The sequence below is a fragment of the Crotalus tigris genome, unplaced genomic scaffold, assembly GCF_016545835.1.
Source record: "Crotalus tigris isolate CLP2741 ecotype Arizona unplaced genomic scaffold, ASM1654583v1 scf7180000019016.1132606, whole genome shotgun sequence".
Taxonomy (NCBI): domain Eukaryota; kingdom Metazoa; phylum Chordata; class Lepidosauria; order Squamata; family Viperidae; genus Crotalus; species Crotalus tigris.
The window spans coordinates 929,199-948,037 of NW_024097330.1; the positions used below are offsets into that span (position 1 = coordinate 929,199).

The 18,839-nt window shown below is 38.5% G+C and overlaps 2 protein-coding genes across 18 annotated transcripts in view; one reads left to right on the forward strand and one right to left on the reverse strand.

Moving 5' to 3' along the window:
* The window catches only part of SCML2 (Scm polycomb group protein like 2), a 94,555-nt gene that overhangs the window by 52,564 nt on the left and 23,152 nt on the right, over nt 1-18,839 (forward strand). For 15 of the 16 annotated variants that reach the window (XR_005558552.1, XR_005558551.1, XR_005558550.1 and 12 more), the window contains 4 exons: nt 5,978-6,231; nt 7,150-7,276; nt 8,443-8,646; nt 10,816-10,998. Coding sequence is in view for 12 of the 16 variants with exons in the window: in XM_039358401.1 (XP_039214335.1) it covers nt 5,978-6,231; nt 7,150-7,276; nt 8,443-8,646; nt 10,816-10,998 (768 nt within the window). In the remaining 4 variants the exon portion in view is untranslated. Of the gene's footprint in view, nt 1-5,977; nt 6,232-7,149; nt 7,277-8,442; nt 8,647-10,815; nt 10,999-15,279; nt 17,141-18,839 lie in introns of those variants that run through there. The other variant, XM_039358406.1, reaches the window with a different exon arrangement.
* Nucleotides 1-18,839, reverse strand: part of RAI2 (retinoic acid induced 2) — a 129,654-nt gene that overhangs the window by 31,764 nt on the left and 79,051 nt on the right. The gene's annotated exons all lie outside the window — the stretch shown is intronic.

The following is an 18,839-nucleotide window of genomic DNA, read 5'->3' on the forward strand; positions in this document are numbered from 1 at the left end:
AAGCTGGGGGGCTCCCTCACTTAATCCTCAACCTACTCCATTGGCCACGTTCACACCCACGGCCACCGGTCTCTGTCCTGACTCGTCACAGATGATTGCGCTGAAGTAACTGCAATCCATGCTCACGCAGGTATTAGAGAGTCTCTCATCCCTATAGAAATCCCAAACCCTGACACCCTCCCAGCGTCGGTCTACCACCCCTGATTACGCTTATTCCATTACTTCCGATCAATCCTCACAGAGGATTTCTTATTCGGAAATTGATGAATCACGGGGGACAGCTCTATCAGACGATGAGGATGCTCCTCAGGAGCCCTCCCCTTTTGTAGGCCTCTTTGATCCCACTCTATTCAAGACCATTCTAGCCAAGGCCACGGACACATCCCAGATCGCCCCAGAGTCAGATCCACAACCCACCCCTTCCACCAGTCAGTCTTCAAATCCTCTGTTTGCTGAGCCCACAGTGACTCAAAGACATATTCCTTGTCCTCCATTCTTTGCCAACACAATAAGAAAACAGTGGATCAATCTTGGGGTTTCTCCTGTCCCAGGGTCCTCTGACAAAAAGCTATTTAGTGTGGTGCCATCCTTAACCAACTTCCTGGAGGTCCCAACTGTGGACACATCCCTTACTCCCATTTTTTCAAACTCCACTATCGCTGGAGATATGGCAGAGGCGTTAAGACTGGAGGAGAGGAAATCTGAGTACACACTAAGAAGGGCGCATCAAGCATCAGGGTGGGCGGTAAAGGCTTCCATGTCAGCCTCTTTCTTCTCACGATCTTCTATCACCTGGCTCCAGGAGCTTCAGGGCATGATCCCGCAGGATCAGGTACGTGCCCATCAGACGTTGGGTAAGTTATTAGCGACGGTAGAATACACGGCCGATGCCATGTTGCGTGCCGCCTGATTTTCAGCCAGAGTGATAGCAGCCAATGTTTCTACCAGGCAACTGCTTTGGCTGAAGCAATGGCGGGCAGATCTAAAATCCAAAGGGCGTTTGGCCATCGCTCCTTACTTGGGGGGAAAATTGTTTGGGGAAGCCCTGGAATCATACTTGATAGAAAACAAGGATAAGAAAAAGGTACTTGCTCACCAGGCCAGGCGATCGGACAGGAAGTTTGCTCCTTTTTATCGCCGTCAGGGATTCCGGGGCAATACCCAGGGTTCTAACTGGTCACAACCCAAATGTTCATTTCCTCCAAGATCGGATCATCAAACGGAATGTTTTGGACCCAAGCCCAGGCAACAACAGCAGTCTAAGCGGCCCTTTCGAGGCGCAGGGGGCTGTCCCTATCGGAGGAATAAGTGACTCCAGGGAGAGACCCCCAATAGGCGGTTGGTTCTCCCTGTTCTCTCAGAACTGGGGGAACATTACCACTGACGCCTGGGTTTTGTCCACAGTTACCAACAGCCTGACCTTGGAGTTTTTCTCAAAACTGGCAAACCGATTCATTTCTTGTCCAACACCTTCAAACCCGTCAAAACGGGCTCTCATGAAGGAGGCCATTTCCCATCTTATCAAAATAAAAGCGGTAGAACCGGTCCCTCCCGATCAGAGGGGGCAAGGTTTTTATTCAATCCTCTTTATAGTTCCAAAGACTTCAGGACGATGGAGGGCCATTCTGGACCTAAAAAGGTTAAATTCTTACCTGGTATACAAAAAATTCAAAATGCAGACCCTGCAATCCATCTTGGCCAGCATAAGAAGGAACGACCTCCTGACGTCCATCGACCTTACGGAGGCGTACCTACATATCCCAATATTCCCATCACATCGCAGCTTTCTCAGATTCTGCTACAGATCTTATCACTATCAATACAGAGCGCTTCCATTTGGCCTTTCATCCACCCCGAGGGTATTCACGAAGATCTTGTTGGTTCTGGCAGCTCACCTCAGACTGGAGTCCATTCGGATCCAGTGTTACCTGGACGACATCCTCATCCAGTCAGTGTCGGTTCAGGCTGCGCGGTCAGAGGTAGCCCGTACAATAGAGGTGCTCCAGAACCATGGATTCTTGGTGAATTTTCTCAAAAGCCAACTGATTCCATCCACGCGGCTACTTCATCTGGGAGCAGTGATAGATACAACACGCTGAATGGTCTTCCTGTCGCCAGATTGCATAGCCAGTCTCAGGGCCCTTGTTTGCCAGGTGCAATGCACCAGGACAGTTCCGCTTCTCACTCTCTCCCAACGCTTAGGCAAGATGATCTCTTGCATCGCCATCGTACCTTGGACCAGACTACATTCAAGAGCCCTTCAGTGGTTCCTCCCCCCCTTTCAGAGGCAAAAATTAACATCCTCCAACAAGCAGGTGAGGTTGACCCCTCTGGTATCGAGTTCACTCCGATGGTGGAGTTCTTGAGCCATCAACAAGGGCTCAAAGTTCAGGGAGCCATCACAGATCGTGCTCACCACGGACGCCAATCTCTTCGGCTGGGGGGCTCACCTCCAGTCTCAGATAGCCCAGGGGAGATGGTCCAAGGAGGATTTGAAACACAATATAAATTGGCTGGAACTCAGGGCAATTCACCTGGCGTTGTGTCACTTCAGTCACAAGGTGAGAGGCCAGCATGTTCTTGTTCTCACAGACAACATAGCGGCCAAAGCCCATGTGAACCAACAAGGGGGCACCAGGTCGAGTTCTCTGATGATGGAAGCCAGACTGCTCTGCTCTTGGGCAGAGGCCAATCTGTCCTCGATAAAGGCAGATTACATCTTGGGGGCAATCAACCAGCAGGTGGACGCTCTCAGCAGGGCGACTGGATCCAGCACTGTTCCTAGCAATATCTCACAGAGTAGGCCACCCAGTTCTAGACTTATTCGCCTCGGCAGCAAACTCCCAACTTCCAAGGTTTTCTCCCGTTTTCCGTCCCTGGGGTCAGAGGGGGTAGATGCCCTGCGCATTCCGGGGCCCTGGGAACTTCTTTACGCCTTTCCTCCGCTCCCTCTACTTACGGCCGTCATCTGCAAGATTCTGCGAGAGAAGGCAGAGATTGTCCTCATAGCCCCTCATTGGCCGAGGCACCCGTGGTTCGCCAATCTCATGAGTCTGTTAGTATTGGTTCTGTGGAAGATACCCCCGGACCGAATAGCATTCAGTCAAGGGGCACTTCGACATCCCGACCCTCGATGGCTACAATTAACCGTATGGCGATTGAGCGGAGACATCTGATTGAGAAAGCTTATCCTCCAAGGGTCATTGATATGATCCAAGTGTCTAGACGCCCGTCAACTAATAGAGTTTATGACTCTACTTGGAAGAATTTTATATCTTGGATGTCCAAGCATCATGTCCAGTTGTCATCTCTCACGGTGCCTCAGGTGCTACAGTTTTTACTGGACGGGATGGATAAGGGTTTGTCTCCTAGTACTATCAGGAGACAGATTGCGGCTTTGGCCACGGTTCTTTCTTGTGACGACTCTTCCTCACTTGCACACCATCTGGTAATCCGTTCTTTCATAAAGGGGGCAATTAATAGTAGACCTCCAACGGTTCATCAGTACCCCTCTTGGGATCTTTCGAGAGTTTTGCAGGCCCTTACCGGGTCGCCTTTTGAACCACTTCGTTCCTGTGATCTCAATCTCTTATCTATGAAGGTGGCCTTTTTAGTGGCAGTGACCTCGGCCAGGCACATATCTGAATTGGCCGCCCTCTCGGTCAGGGAGGATCTCTGCCTGTTTCGCCCCGATTGCGTGATCCTATGTTTGGATCCCACCTTCATTCCTAAGGTGAACTCTTTGTTTCACCGGTCACAGGAGGTGGTGTTGCCGAGTTTCTGCCCTAGTCCATCTTGTGACTTGGAACGCACATGGCACACCTTGGATGTTCGCAGGGCGCTACACATTTACATTAAAAGGACTGCTTCTTTTCGTAGGTCAGAGGAACTTTTCCTCTCTTTCAATCCTGCCTCTATGGGGCTCAAGGTTTCTTTTTCCACTATTGCCAGGTGGATTAAGGCTTGTATTGCCAGGGCATACCAATTGCAGTCTTTAGCCATTCCTTCACGTATCACAGCTCACTCTACTCGTAGTGCTGCCACCTCTGCGGCCTGGACCACGCAGGCGCCCATTGACGACATCTGTAGGGCAGTGATCTGGTCATCGCCTTCCCCATTTATCCGTCACTATAAAATTGATAGCTTTGCCTCTGCTGGCGCTGCCTTTGGCCGTAGAGTATTACAGAGGGTAGTGTCATCTCCTGCATCACATGCCCCATCTGTTACCCCCCCCCCAGGGACAGGCAGGCTTTGGTATGTCCCAATCCGTGGATTATCCATCCTCATGCTGGAGAAGGAGCGTTGTCTTACCTGAACGCCTTTTCTCAGCATGAGGATGGATAATCCACTCCCTCCCTTTACTGATTATTGGGCACTGTGGCAGGAGTCTGGAAACCAACGTTTATGGGTTTGTCTGTTGCTTCGCCTTCGTCGGAACTGGGTAAATGTGACCCAGCAAGAGGCGTGGCTATCTCTTAGTCTTAGTCTAATTGAGTAGAAGAGACTTCAGGAAACCCAATCCGTGGATTATCCATCATCATGCTGAGAAAAGGTGTTCAGGTAAGACAACGCCCCTTCTATACCTTTGACACTGAAAATTGTTTCCTTTGTATTTTGAAATTTGTTGGTCTAACAGCTTATGACATTTTAGAATAATCCAGCTAAAACAGTAACCCACACATCTTCATGCTATATAACTTTTAACAATTGGCATTCATTTACCAGGCATGTTATAAAGAAATTGGTCTTACAGTATTTTAAACAGATTTATTGCTTTGTTCCTGAGATACATTTGTATGCATCTGTCTAGTGTAATAATTTCTTATATGTTTGCTGTATTGATTTTTCTTGTATGATAACTACTTTTAAAACTGATAGAACCAGTGGTGAGATTCAGCTGGTTCGCACCACTTCGGCAGAACCGGTAGCTAGTGTAATTTTTTGTTGCCCAGGCCCAGAATGGACTTCCGGAAGCAGCATCCACACAGAGAACCTGTTGTTCACATATCTGAATCCACCGGATAGAACTATTAAGGGTTATGTTTATTCATTTTGCTTATTCTGTACTTCTTAACTCCCTGCATGTATTGTATATATAATAATGTCTGTACTTATTTTATAAATACTGCAGACTATCAAGCAAAGTAGGCTATTATCATTTATTATTAATCATTTTTTTAATTTGTCAAAACTAATGTCAGATTATATAAGGTGATTATACAGAATTAAGTTCTGCTTGAGTGAACTTTATAGATCCCATCTTAATCCTACATTCCAATATGAAGTATTTATTTTGTCTTACTTTTAAACAGCAACTTAAGTATAAAATGCATGCTGGTAATTAAGTAGTAGATGTTTAGGAATAAAAAAATGTATTTAGAAATGCATAATTTTGACATTTTTTATTATTTATATGTATTTAATTCTTAAAGTGGCTGCTTACGCCATTGCATCACTTTTCGACAAAATAAATTGCTAAGTTGAGACTGTCTTCCAAACAGGAAATATTGTGGACCTAGAAAAGCTAAAACTGCCCTCCTCCCTCCACAATTTCTCTTGATCCAGTCAAGTTCATTTCACTTAGTTTAAGTAAAAAACTGAAAAGCTGATTACGTCTTTAAAGTAATGTGTAGTTTGGCCTTAAGTTCTCCTATAATCCAGTTATATCCCAGCTCAAGTTCCCAGGGCTGGGAGGTAGGAAAAGAACGAGGCCTGTAGTTGTGCCTCCAGAAAGTTTTATGTACAGAAACAAGATTTTCTTAGCATAGAAATAAAGGTGCACTAGCAGATTTCTGACAATTATTGGATAAGGAAGCAGGCCTTCCTTATTTTGCAGAAAAGTTAGTCTAAAATTAATTCATGGTTGATTGTAAACCTCTTTTAAAGTATAACTGAATTTTTAAAAATATGTGAGGATCCCACTGGTAGGATATTACTTTAACAATTTCATAAAGATGATCTATGTGTCTTTCCACAGTTTCTAGCACAAAGAATAATACCAAAGCACAGACCTCTCCTTCCAAAGGAACTCGGAGCTCAATGCAGTCTCCACCAAAATCAGCTTCACCTGTTCCAACTGCCAAAGGCAGGAAACTCGGTCGGGCAAAACCACTGGCTCCATCCGCTGTCCTTAGGAAAGTCCAGCCTCCTAAAAATATTCCGGTGGTTAAAAACATTTCTCACAAAGAAAACCTCAAAAAAAGGAAAAGGGACTTAAAACCAGAAAGAAAAGTTAGTATACATTTATCATAGATGTGATAGTCTGTTTTGTTGATTAATAACTTGCATACTCCTGCCCCATGTGTGAAAGTTTCTTTACTGAATCCACTTTTCCTAGATTTGTTTATTATTTTTGAAAACTGTTTTCAAAGTGTTCTATTGCTGTCCAAATGCAAATTATGATTTGTAAATTTTACAGATTTTGTTACGTATTTTAATGTGTTAAAACATATTTACTTGGTCTTAAATTGCCAGAGTTTAAAATCTGTTTTCCTAAGCTACTATTTTTTCTTAATCTAAAAGTGACTGCCAAAAAGAAGTCTTCACATTTTCTTTGTCTTGTTTCTTTAATGCAGACAAGTTAAACTTGATAAATTTTACACTACATTTCCCTTCCTCCCCATGTATATGACTACACACACACACACACTCACTCACTCGTTCACTCACTCTCACACACAATCTTTTAACTTATTGGAACTTCCTTCCAGTGGGAGGTATTTAAAGAAAATTTGAATAGAATAGTGGTCCCATAGATCAGCATGTTTCTGTAAATGGTCAAAAGGACATTTACTATATTTATACACTCTGGTTTTAAAAACTTGCTGAGGCAGATATTTATAACAGTTGACTAAACCTGCCAAAGATGTTTATTTCAATATAGGAGTGGTTATCGTTTTATGTGATGGCCTGGCTTCTGAAAGCTCTTATCTGGTTGCTAGTTCTAGCTGAGATTATGTTTCTGCCTCTTCTGGAGAACCTCAAATCAGGAATAAACTGTAAATCTAAAGCAACATATTTTATGCTTGGTTGACAGCATTCAATAATTCACTATATCAGAATTTTATATCAACTGATATTGATCTAAATATGGTTTGACTATTTGCAAAAAATATTTTTAATGTAGTAAAATATATTATTTTTCAACAGAAAAAAAACATAGCAATGCAACCTCCCTCTTTTTCTCCTATTTCTGCAAAAATCGACAATGGCAATCCTCCGATATACAAAGAGACACCTGATATCACTGGTACATCAGCAGCTGTTATTTCAACAGGTACATTTATCTATTTTTAAAAAAATTTAGTGGGGACAAATTCTGATGATTCTTGATTTACTCTAAGGTAGTAAGATGTTTTAGAGGTGCAAAAACAATTCTGAAAGTAGCTATAAGGCTTTGCACTAGATACGCTTTGCCATTTTACATCAATTTTAAAAATATAGAATATGTGTTATCAAGTTTTTAAGCAATACTTTATGCAAGCGACAGTGTATATTAAACATTGTATATAGGGTTAAATGGAATTCAGGTTGTGCATCTTCGGAAATCTGCTAGTTTCTTCTGTGGCATTATTCCCCCCCCCCCTGAACTTTCTTTATTCTACCTGTGAATTTTCTGTCTGTCTGATATCCTGATAATATTTTATTTTTTCACAACTATTTTCTTGTTTTTCTAAATTTCTGTGCAACTACTAAACGACTTTTCCACTTTTTTCTTTTACTCTCTTACATGTTTAGATGTTCATTCCAACTTCTATAATCTTGCTTTCAAATTTTTCTTTTCTTTTTTATCCCCATTGTGTTTCCTGGCTATGTGTACCTTTATTATCCTTTGCTAAACATTTTAATCTATTTTAATCTTCCCAGAGCAGAAAAAATAATTTCTTTCCTACTGCTAATCGTTGTTTGGCATCTTTGGTTCTGTTTTAGTCCAGCTGTTTAGTTGTTTTGCTTTAAATTGTAAACAATTTCTTTCAAGATTCTATGCTGTGAATTAATTCAATGTGATTTTGACAAAATATTTGCAAATTCCCTGTAAGGTTTTGGAAGCAAAATCTTGGAGTGCTACAGGGAGGGATGAGGGGACCAGATGTTTGATAAAGGAAAACAAAATGAAGACTGTTTACATTGAAAGGGTTCTATTTTCTCTTTAATTCTGGAAAATGTAGCAAAAAACAGGACTGAAGTACAATTAATATGAACATGTACCATACTTATTGTGGACATTGTAATTCATTTGAATGTACTCTAAGTGAAATTTTGGGATTCCAGTTCCTTTTGGTGTTATAAGGCAAAGCAAGAATTACTTGGGTAAGAAAGATGGTAGACAAAGATGAGTTTTATTTGTTCATTTGTCAGAACCTAAATTTTATGCCACTGGGATGCCTTTAAGGTAGATAAAGATGTATTCTACATTGTGTTTTGTTCTATTCTGTTTTTTAGTTTGTGTCTATGTTAACAAGCATGGAAATTCCGGGCCTCATCTTGATAAAAAGAAAATTCAGCAACTTCTTGATCACTTTGGACCAGGTCCTGTGAATATAGTACTTCAGCAGGCTGTCCAAGCTTGTGTAGATTGTGCCTATCAATCAAAAATTGTCTTTGGATTCCTCAAGGCTGGGCATCATGCAGGAGAGATTATTACTGGTAAATTATTTTATCTAATTTATATTTAGACTTCAACTTTGGGCATAGATTGCATTTGTGAATAACAAATCAGCAACTCTGCTTTATCTTCTGTTAAGAATGTCTATGGAGATTCTCACTCATCCAGGTCATGGTTGTCCCAAAGGTGCTTTTTTTAAGCCAACTTTCTTTATTTTTCTTTGAAGTTGTTTCGTTTCTCATCCAGAAACTTCTTGGATGAGAACTGAAGAAGCTTTTTAAATGAGAACTGAAACATCTTCAAGGAAAAACAGAGAAAGTCTAGTTGTCTTTTGAAAAAGCACCTTTGGGATTCTGCCTAAGAATGAATATTTTCATTTCAATGATCCCTTTAGGTTTGTGAGTCTTGATTATTTAGCTAATTGTGCCCAATTTAATATTATATGAAGTTTTTTATTTCCAATTGGCTTTACCCTTTTGTACAAAGAGGTGAAAACAAATGAGTTTTTTTCTCACTAGCATAATGTTGACATTCAGAATAATCCAGACTTCTGGCCTATTAATTGTACGTGCGATACAATTAGTGATTCTTGTAAACTAACCACAATAAATCAGTATTAAAAAAAAAACAGTAGGAGATAGCAGAATCAATATTTTGAAAGCCAATAAAAACTCTGTATGCTTGGTAATGACAAAACCTCTAACTTCCTTTATTATTAAATGAGTTATATTTAAATTGACCTACATTTGTCATATCTTCCAAAATAGTAAACAGAAAAAATATTTAAAAGCAAAAGCACCTCCATTCCTTTTGCTTTATAGGAAAATATTTGATTTAAAACTGTGACTGTGTTTTGTTTCCTACAGTAAGCTTATGTCTTAGCTGAATGCTGTTTTAGAAAAGTCAGAATTCTACATAGCTCTGCCCTAACAACTATGGTGTCAATATTTCTCTAGTTCTAAATTAGAATTGCTCCTTGCCATTTTGTTTCTAGCAAAAGCAGTCTTCAGGATACACATTTGGATGCCTGTTTATAATTCTGGGATTAAAAAAAAAGGTTGCCTTACTTTATTACATTATACTGAGGCCAGATGAGATAGTTTTCTGTGGTTAATTAAGCTGTCACACCCTATATCTAGCACTATTAAATTGAATCTTCATATAGATCTTCGACATATGCTTTTACACATAAAGATAGGCTTTTTATATCATAGCAAAATTTAAGAGCTATGAATAATGCTTGCTTGTAGGATAAGGTTATGGAATATTTATTTGGCTGTGCACTGCTTTGGTTCAAAGATTAAAAGGAGCTTTGGAGCATAATGCAGGCACAAACATACCAGCTGCCTACAACTTATATAAAACATGTTTTCCCTTCCAGGACTGATGACAGCTATAGGCAGCAGCCTTAGAAAAAGTCCTTAAAGGAGTTATACACAGATCGTACATTGTACCCCTCTGTATTCCAAAGCATTTTTTTTTGTTTTTGAACATGAAGCATTGCACAACCCTAATATTTTTGCCATAATGGAATATGACAGAATATTTTAATTTTCCATATTGAATTACAATACTTTCTTCACTTACTGTGATATTTTAGTGGAGTATATTTTGCATATTGTCTATTTCTTCATGGGGTGTTTATATACATACATACATACATACATACATACATACATACCGTACATACATACATACATACATACATACATATATATTTCAAATTAATGTTTAATATCATGACAGTAGAATAAGAGTTCTCAGTCTTGGTCATTGTGTTTTTCCCGGCTGGGAATCAATTGCCCATCCATTCCCAAATATAAAACAAATAGTTTCAGATTTGCAATACTGGTCATAGGGCAGTAGAAATGGGCTGGTGCTTCTAATCACTCCCAATAGCCCAGAGGAACATATATTTTCAGAGAGATAGAGAGGAACCCTATGAACTCCTTGCATTTGAGTAGTATTACATTATTGAAAATTAATAGCTTTTAAAAATGTACTTTTCAAACTTGGCAAAACAAATGCACATTAATTAGCATAGAGATACTGCAAATGGTCCAAAACCTCCTGATAGAGGAAAGTATAAAAACTGCTGCCTTCTTTTTATTCCCAAGATTCATTAAAAGGGAGATAGCTTCTGTTAGACACTGGTGATATTTCATTGTATGTAATAATACTGGTATTTTTAAAAATCTTTTTACTGACAGCTTCTTTTGATGGGGAGAAACATACCATCAATCTTCCTTCTGTGAATAGTGCATCTTTTGTTCTGCGCTTCTTGGAGAAACTCTGCCACAGCCTACAGTGTGATAATCTTTTCAGTAGCCAGCCCTTTAGTCCTTACATGAGAAATGCACATAGTCCCATTGAACATGATACAAACAAGCCAGGTAATGTTCTGATTTCTTTAGTTCTCCTCCTTGTTGTAGCTCTTGTGTATTTTAGCATTGATGGCTTGTGTTTAGAATAAAAAAAAAGCAATTTAAAATAGTCTAATAATTCCTTTGAATCATAGTGCACAGTGATATAGTAAGAATTTAAAAAAATAGATAGTTTTACTTTTTTCCACATGTGTGTAATTACAAGTTCTAAAGTTTTAAAGTATACTTTGACTTACAGGACATGCTTATGTAATTTTTTGGCAACAATTCAGAAACTTTTTTCAGGGACTTCTATTTCCCAGTGTATTCTGCAGACATGGCGTTTAGTAGACTGATGTCCAAATACCAAGGAGGATTGACCCTACTTAGCTTCTGAGCCCCAAAAAAGGTCAGCCATTGTTGCCATTCACTGCAGAATTAAAAGTAAGGTATACTGAAAATCACTGTATTAGGACTAGAAAACAATCCATATTCAAAGAGGAAAGTGGGGTTAAGAATATGCATGTTATAGCTACTAGCACATTCTTAAATCAAATATGCTTTCCTTGGAAAAATGCAGTTTCCTTAAAAAGTTGCTGACAGTTGTTGTGTGAGTTACCATATACATACAGAAATACTTTTTCTACATTGGATAGCATTATTATGGATATGCAACTGCTATGGTAAGAAAATAGTATGATAAATTCTTTAATTTACTGTTGCTTGTTGAAATCTATAAATCTGAAATATCTTTATGTGTTTAAATGCTCAGCTTACTCAGTCCTGATTTTACATTGCTTGCTTGCTTATAGTCAGTCATGACAGGTGCAATGCTGGCTTTTAGCCTTACTGTATATTCCATGACCAAATAGCCACTAGCATTATAGCCATCTACCAAGGATTTAGTTTATTTCAATGGATATAATCAAAATTAGGACAGTCAAAGACTTACCACCTGCTTTATAGAAAGATCTAGCAGCTTGGAAACTGACTTGCCTTGTCCTAGGGAAGGAGTCTTATCTCGTTTCTTTTAAAAATCAATGGTGAATTTAAAAAAAACTAGAACTTTCATTATCCAACATTAAGTGGAAAAACACCCTAAAGGTGGTTTTAGCATGGAATAATATTTGCATGGAATTTAGTGAAGAAATTAGTGCATCTATTCCCAACTTTTATACTTTACAAATTTGGTTATTAGGGTCCATAATCTTTTTATTCTTCACCAAAATGGAACAAAAGGACAGATAAACTATAGTGCAGAGGATTTCTATGTCTTCTGAGCATAGCACATACTTTTTCACAGCTTTTCCATTGCATTCCCAGCAATCCTTTGCCAGTTCACTTTGACTGAGATGCCAGCCTTGTGTGAAAATAGGAGAAATTCAGAAAGAAATCTGTTCACAGTAATGGGTTACTGAGCATATCACTAAGCATAAAGAAAACAACTATTATATCTCTATTATTCATCACCCAAGAAGTGGCAAAATTACACAGAAGAACTATACAAGAACAAGTTTAGTGTCTCTGATAACCACGATGGGGTGGTCACTGACCTCGAGCCAGACATCCTAGAATGTGAAGTGAAATGGGCTTTAGGAAAGCTGAGCAACAACAAAGCTAGTGGAGGTGACAATATTCCAGCTGAGCTATTCAAAATCTTAAAAGACGATGCAGTAAAAGTGCTACACTCAATAGGCCAGCAAATTTGGAAAACTCAACAGTGGCCACAGGATTGGAAAAAGTCAGTTTATATTCCAATTCCAAAGAAAGGCAATGCCAAAGAATGTTCAAACTATCGCACCATTGCACTCATTTCACATGCAAGTAAAGTTATGCTTAAAATCCTACAAGCTAGACTCCAGAAGTATGTGGATCGAGAACTTACAGAAGTACAGGGAAGATTTCAAAGAGGCAGAGGAACTAGAGATCAAATTGCCAACATACGCTGGATCATGGAGAAAGCTAGAGAGTTCCAGAAAAGCATCTACTTTATTGACTATGCTAAAGCCTTTGATTGTGTGGATCACAACAAATTGTGGCAAGTTCTTAAAGAGATGGGAGTACCAGACCATCTTATTTGTCTCTTGAGAAACCTATGTGCGGGTCAAGAAGCAACAGTGAGAACTGGACACGGAACCACTGATTGGTTCAAAATTGGGAAAGGAATCCGACAAGGCTGTATTCTGTCACCCTGCCTATTTAACTTACATGCAGAGCACATCATGAGAAAGGCAGGGCTAGATGAATCAAAAGTTGGAATTAAGATTGCCGGGAGAAATATCAACAACCTAAGATATGCAGATGATACTACTCTAATGGCAGAAAATGAAGAGGAACTAAAGAGCCTCATGATGCGGGTGAAGAAGGAGAGTGCAAAAGTTGGCTTGAAACTCAACATTAAGAAAACCAAGATCATGGCATCCGGCCCTCTCAATTCCTGGCAAATAGATGGGGAAGAAATGGAGATAGTGACAGATTTTATCTTCCTGGGCTCCAAGATCACCACAGATGGGGACTGCAGCCAAGAAATTAAAAGACGCTCCTGGGGAGGAAAGCTATGGCAAATCTAGACAGCATACTAAAAAGCAGAGACATCACCCTGCCAACAAAAGTACATATAGTCAAGGCCATGGTTTTCCCAGTTGCAATGTATGGCTGTGAAAGCTGGATCATAAGAAAGGCTGAACGCCCAAAAATTGAGGCCTTTGAACTATGGTGCTGGAGAAGACTCCTGTGAGTCCCCTGGACTGCAAGGCGATCAAACCAGTCAGTCCTAGAAGAGATCAACCCTGACTGGTCTTTAGAAGGCCAGATCCTGAAATTGAAACTCAAGTACTTTGGCCACCTAATGAGAAGGAAGGACTCACTGGAGAAGAACCTAATGCTGGGAAAGATTGAGGGCAATAGAAGAATGGGAGGACAGAGAATGAAGTGGCTGGGCGGAATCACTGAAGCAGTAGGCGTGAGCTTAAATGGACTCCAGAAGATGGTAAGGAAGGCCTGGAGGAACATTGTCCATGGGGTCGTGATGGGTCAGACACGACTTCGCAACTAACAACAACAATTCATTACCCATCTAAGTCATAATGACAATTGCAACAATCATTCATTGAGAAAAACCAGTTACTGCTTACTAAGATACGAACAGGTGCCCAAAATGACTGTTTTACGCTTTCTTTCTATTTTTGGCATGTGGTACAACACCATGCCCTTAACAGCACATTGATCTTTTGAATATTATATAGGGTTCTAAAAGTCAGATCTCATAGACACTTTATTTTATAAACTGTGTTAACATTATATTTACTTCTAAATACATTCTTACTTCTTTCATGCATGACTTTTAAACATTCCTAAGCACAGTAATATTTTCTCTGAAAAAAATATTGTGATTGGCCTATGGGGTCTGTCTTTTGGTATCGCTGTATATTAGAATTCTGATTCAGAAACTGGATGAATTAGTTATGTCCTGTTTCAGGAGAATTAAAAACCACCTGACTTACAGCATTTGGATCAGGATTCAAGCTGAGCTGGACTACAGCCTTAAGTATAATGTCAAATGTTTGGATTGCAGACAAATTACAGTTAACTTTAAATATATTAGGATTTCTATTAGAATTGAAAAGAAACAAGTCTAATGTATGCTAAGTATAATTAAACCTATCTTAATTCCACATACTGTACATAAAAAGCAGAAAAGACATTCTTTCAAAACAATATTTGGGGTCTTCACATTTTGGACAAAGAAATACTACCCTTATATTTTTGAAATTGATTGAATGCTGTCATGAACCTGAAGCTTTAATTATAGCTGTATTTTACCTTTAAATTATGGAGAGGGATTTTTATTATAGTCATCAAAAAGAATCCAGATAATCCTTTTCATTCAGTGCTGAAGTTAAGTCCCAACCACCCTTTCAACAACTTTCTACAGAAATAGTAAATTGAAGGCTGGACAAAAGTTGTCTTAATACTGCTGGATCTAAGAGGGCACACCACTGCCCCCAATGCAACTACTACCACCACCTCCTATAAAGAGGCATTAACTGCCATGGAGCAAGCCACATGCTACCTCCTGGGAGGCCTTAACTAACCAGGAGAAGCATGGGTCCAGATGGCCAAACTCACAACTATGAGGGAGGACCCTTAAGATCAACCAGATCAAACTTCTCCCAGATAACAGGGCTCAGACATGTCTCTTATTGAATGTTAATATTATGATGTATTTTGTACAATGTACATTGTATAACATTAATTTAGAGCTATATTTAACTTTTTTTCATCACCACTTTTTTTCTGTAACCATAATAGAATGCACAAAACTGTTCTTCCTCAATGGCTGGATGCAAAAGCTTGTTCACTCTGAGGACTACAACTGACCTTTGAGTAGGATTCAAGTTAATAGGTCATACCAAGACAGAAATACAGCTTCTTTCTACTTATTTTATTAACATTGAAAATTGTAATTGAATGGGGATTTTCGGTTTGCTGCCACTGCCGCTGCGGACACTTGGAAGGCGACTCCGTCTTCCATGTCTGATTTTCTTTTGCTGGGGGACCCTGGAAAGGGTCGAAAGTCGCCCTGTAGAGGCGATGAGCAAGAGGGGACCCCCCACCTGATCGTGGGAAGGCAGCAGCCCTCCTGCTTGATCCGGGGCAGCCCTCCAAACTGATGGAGAAAAGACCAGCCATAGCAATATGGCTCATCGTTAGGCTGCAGACAACTGAAGTCAAATCTACTAGTAAGCACTCTGAAAGCAACGTGGATGAAACTGGGTGAGATTTGAACTTCTCTTTGCCCAAAGTACCTTCTTTTCCTGTAAAGGCTGTTTGAAGTATCTTCCCCCAGAGGAGAGAGGGAAAGGAATTTCTGTCCCCCTCTAAGAATAGCGGCATCTGACTACCCAGGGGAATCAAAGCATTAAAAAGAACAACTTTAATCTAATTGGATTTATATGTTTTTGAAACTTGGGGACTAAAACTTTTCCTATTTCTATTGGAGACTTTTGTTTTTACTCACAAAAAAGAAATAATTCAGACTTAAAAAACTCTAAATAATTTGGGATTTAAAAAAATCTAAACTGTATCAGTGGCATCTGGTGGTGAAGCTTGGTATTGCAATTTGTTATTTCCTAAAAAGAGACTTGGCTCAAAGCCCTGACTCAGATAAGATTTTCCTGACCTTGGAGTCACTTGTTTGAAGATTCAGCTGTAGGAGAACAGCTGGGCAGCAAAATTAAACTGTGACTATAAACTTTTACTGATCTTTGTGTAACAACTAACTTCTACTAGAAAGATGGATGAAGACAAGAAAAAAACCCTTGCTATGATGAAAGCAATACATGAAAGCATTCTTGCAGCTTGTGATAAAATAAGACCGAAAACAAAAGACCAAGATGCCACCTTAGATGCATAAAGCCAAATTTTGACCATAACTAAAGAACCAACAATGCAGAAGAAAACAGAAGAAGTGGGACAACCAAAGATGAAGACAGAGGACTCAATTGATCATCAAGTACACCTGACAGAAAATCCAGAAAAGGAAGCGACAACATGGAAAACGGAAATGACTTTATTTATAAATCAGAAGTTTGAGAAAAAAATGGAACAGATTGAATTGAAGACAAATACATTAGAGCAAATAGGGAGAACTGAAATAACAGGGAGACAATTTAATGGATACAAATGGGCTAGTTCTCCCAGAAAAATGGTAATCAAATAGTCTCCTTTAATTCAAACAACACATGTAAGAATAGAGGGAGATCTGTTTGATTTAAAGGCGTTGATAGGGAAGCCTAAATGGCAAAGGAAGAAAGCTAGAATTGAAAAAACTGGGACTTTGACTCATTAGAGGGGATTTTATATTGCCAATAAGAGGGTTAAGGGGAAATGTTGAGATAAGGGGAATTTTGGTTTTTAGATTTATAATATTTGGAAACTAGTTGAAAATAAGGATTTTATCGGCTCAATATTTAAAAATTGGACTTAAAATGGAAAAGAAAGTTAAATACTATGAATATGTTTGATTTGTTGATTAACCCAAGCAATATATAGAATGGTCTTGATTTATTAAAGGGGATTTTGTGTTATTAAGTAGATGATTAAATATGATGGGAAATAGATAACTCTTAGGAAATAGAACAAGATTATATTTAAATAGATAAAATATGTATTTTGGATATAATAATTTGGTATGAAGTGAGATAAGGGAAATTTTGGTTACCCAAAGACTGAAAAATATAAATATTAAAGGTTAAATTGGAATATTGATAAGAAATTAAAAATTTAATAAAATTAATAACAGGATATGGATTGTTTATGAAGATTGAATGTAATCAAGATATGTATAAGCTAAAAATTTATTGATAAATGTAACAGTGATGCCTTTATTGAATTGATATAATTAGAAATGTACCAATCTGAACATGAGACAGTAATTGTTAAGGGAAAAAGAGAAGAAATATTTGATGTTGTAGCTTGAGATTTGTACTAAGATTTTGTTATTGAGCTATTGATTAACCCAGTCACCACGTTGCTTTTTAAATACCTAAATGTAAAATTGCAAAATTAATAAAATATTATATAAAAAAAGAAAATAGTAATTGAATGGTAACATTCAGAGAGTTAGGGGGTTTACCAGAGACTTTGATGGATTTTATATTGTCCTGTAATTATGTGCTTTGCTATTTAATATACAAATAGGGGGCTTGACAGAATTGTAGCTTGCAAAAGTTAGAGAATAAAGAAATGGAGAAAAAGTAAATATGCCCAGAATTATTTGTCTCTTTCCCCATTTTTGAAAATTAACGTATACTTAACATCAGCACGTTCACAAAAAACGGACAAGGTGGTTAAGTATGGATGTTTTAATTCTTGCCTTTTTTATCATTGACCAATGACCAAACCTTGTATATTAAACATACAAAATAGGCAATAATTAAAGCATCCTTAACCACCTTGCCCCCTCAATTACACACAGATGAGAACATTAATTTCAGTTCATTAGTTTGTTATGTGCTTCTGATTCAATTTTCATTTATGGAAAAAGTGCCCACTTTTTGTATGAATGATATATTTATTTCTCATCTCAAATCATCTATGATTTATCATTTGTTGTATATTATGATTAATGATTGTAACTATGAGCTATGATATATGACCTGTCACTTTGTTGTTTGTACACTGAGAGCTTATCCACTGGAGACAAGTTCCTTGTGTGTCCAATCACACTTGGCCAATAAAGAATTCTGATTTCTAATTTTCTAATTTCATAATTAAGTTCCTCATTGGGAATGCTTTGAAGTAAATACTATAGAAAAATACATGGACAGGAGGAATTGCATCACAATTAAAGGTCTATGTGCATTTTCCATGAGGCATGTACTATTAACTAAGGTGGCCCTTCACCCATCCATCTTGTATTCCATATCTGTCTCTAGAGAAGCTTTCCTGAACCTGTTGTGACTGCTATACTGTTGTATCTAGTGATTCTAAACTATTTCTAAACTTGCTACAATAGACATTTGAACTCTTTGTAAAGTGAAGCTTTAAGTTCTTTCCAGAAAACAGCCCTCCCCCCACTTATTTGGTTTTCTTTTAAAGAGATGCTAAAACTTTGCAAGACTTAAGGCACCCAAAGGACATAAATATGATCCTGCCACAAATGTTATAATGTACAACATAAGTGAAGACAGTCAATCACACTTCACTACAGTTCTGGGCATCCCATCCAGAATTACACACATTCAAAATTTTACAAACAATCAAAGCTTCCATACACTCAGAAGAATTTAGTCTCATAGAATTTACTGTTATTTCTTCATAGAAATTTCAGATCCATCAATCAGATTAGAATTAAATATTTCTAAATT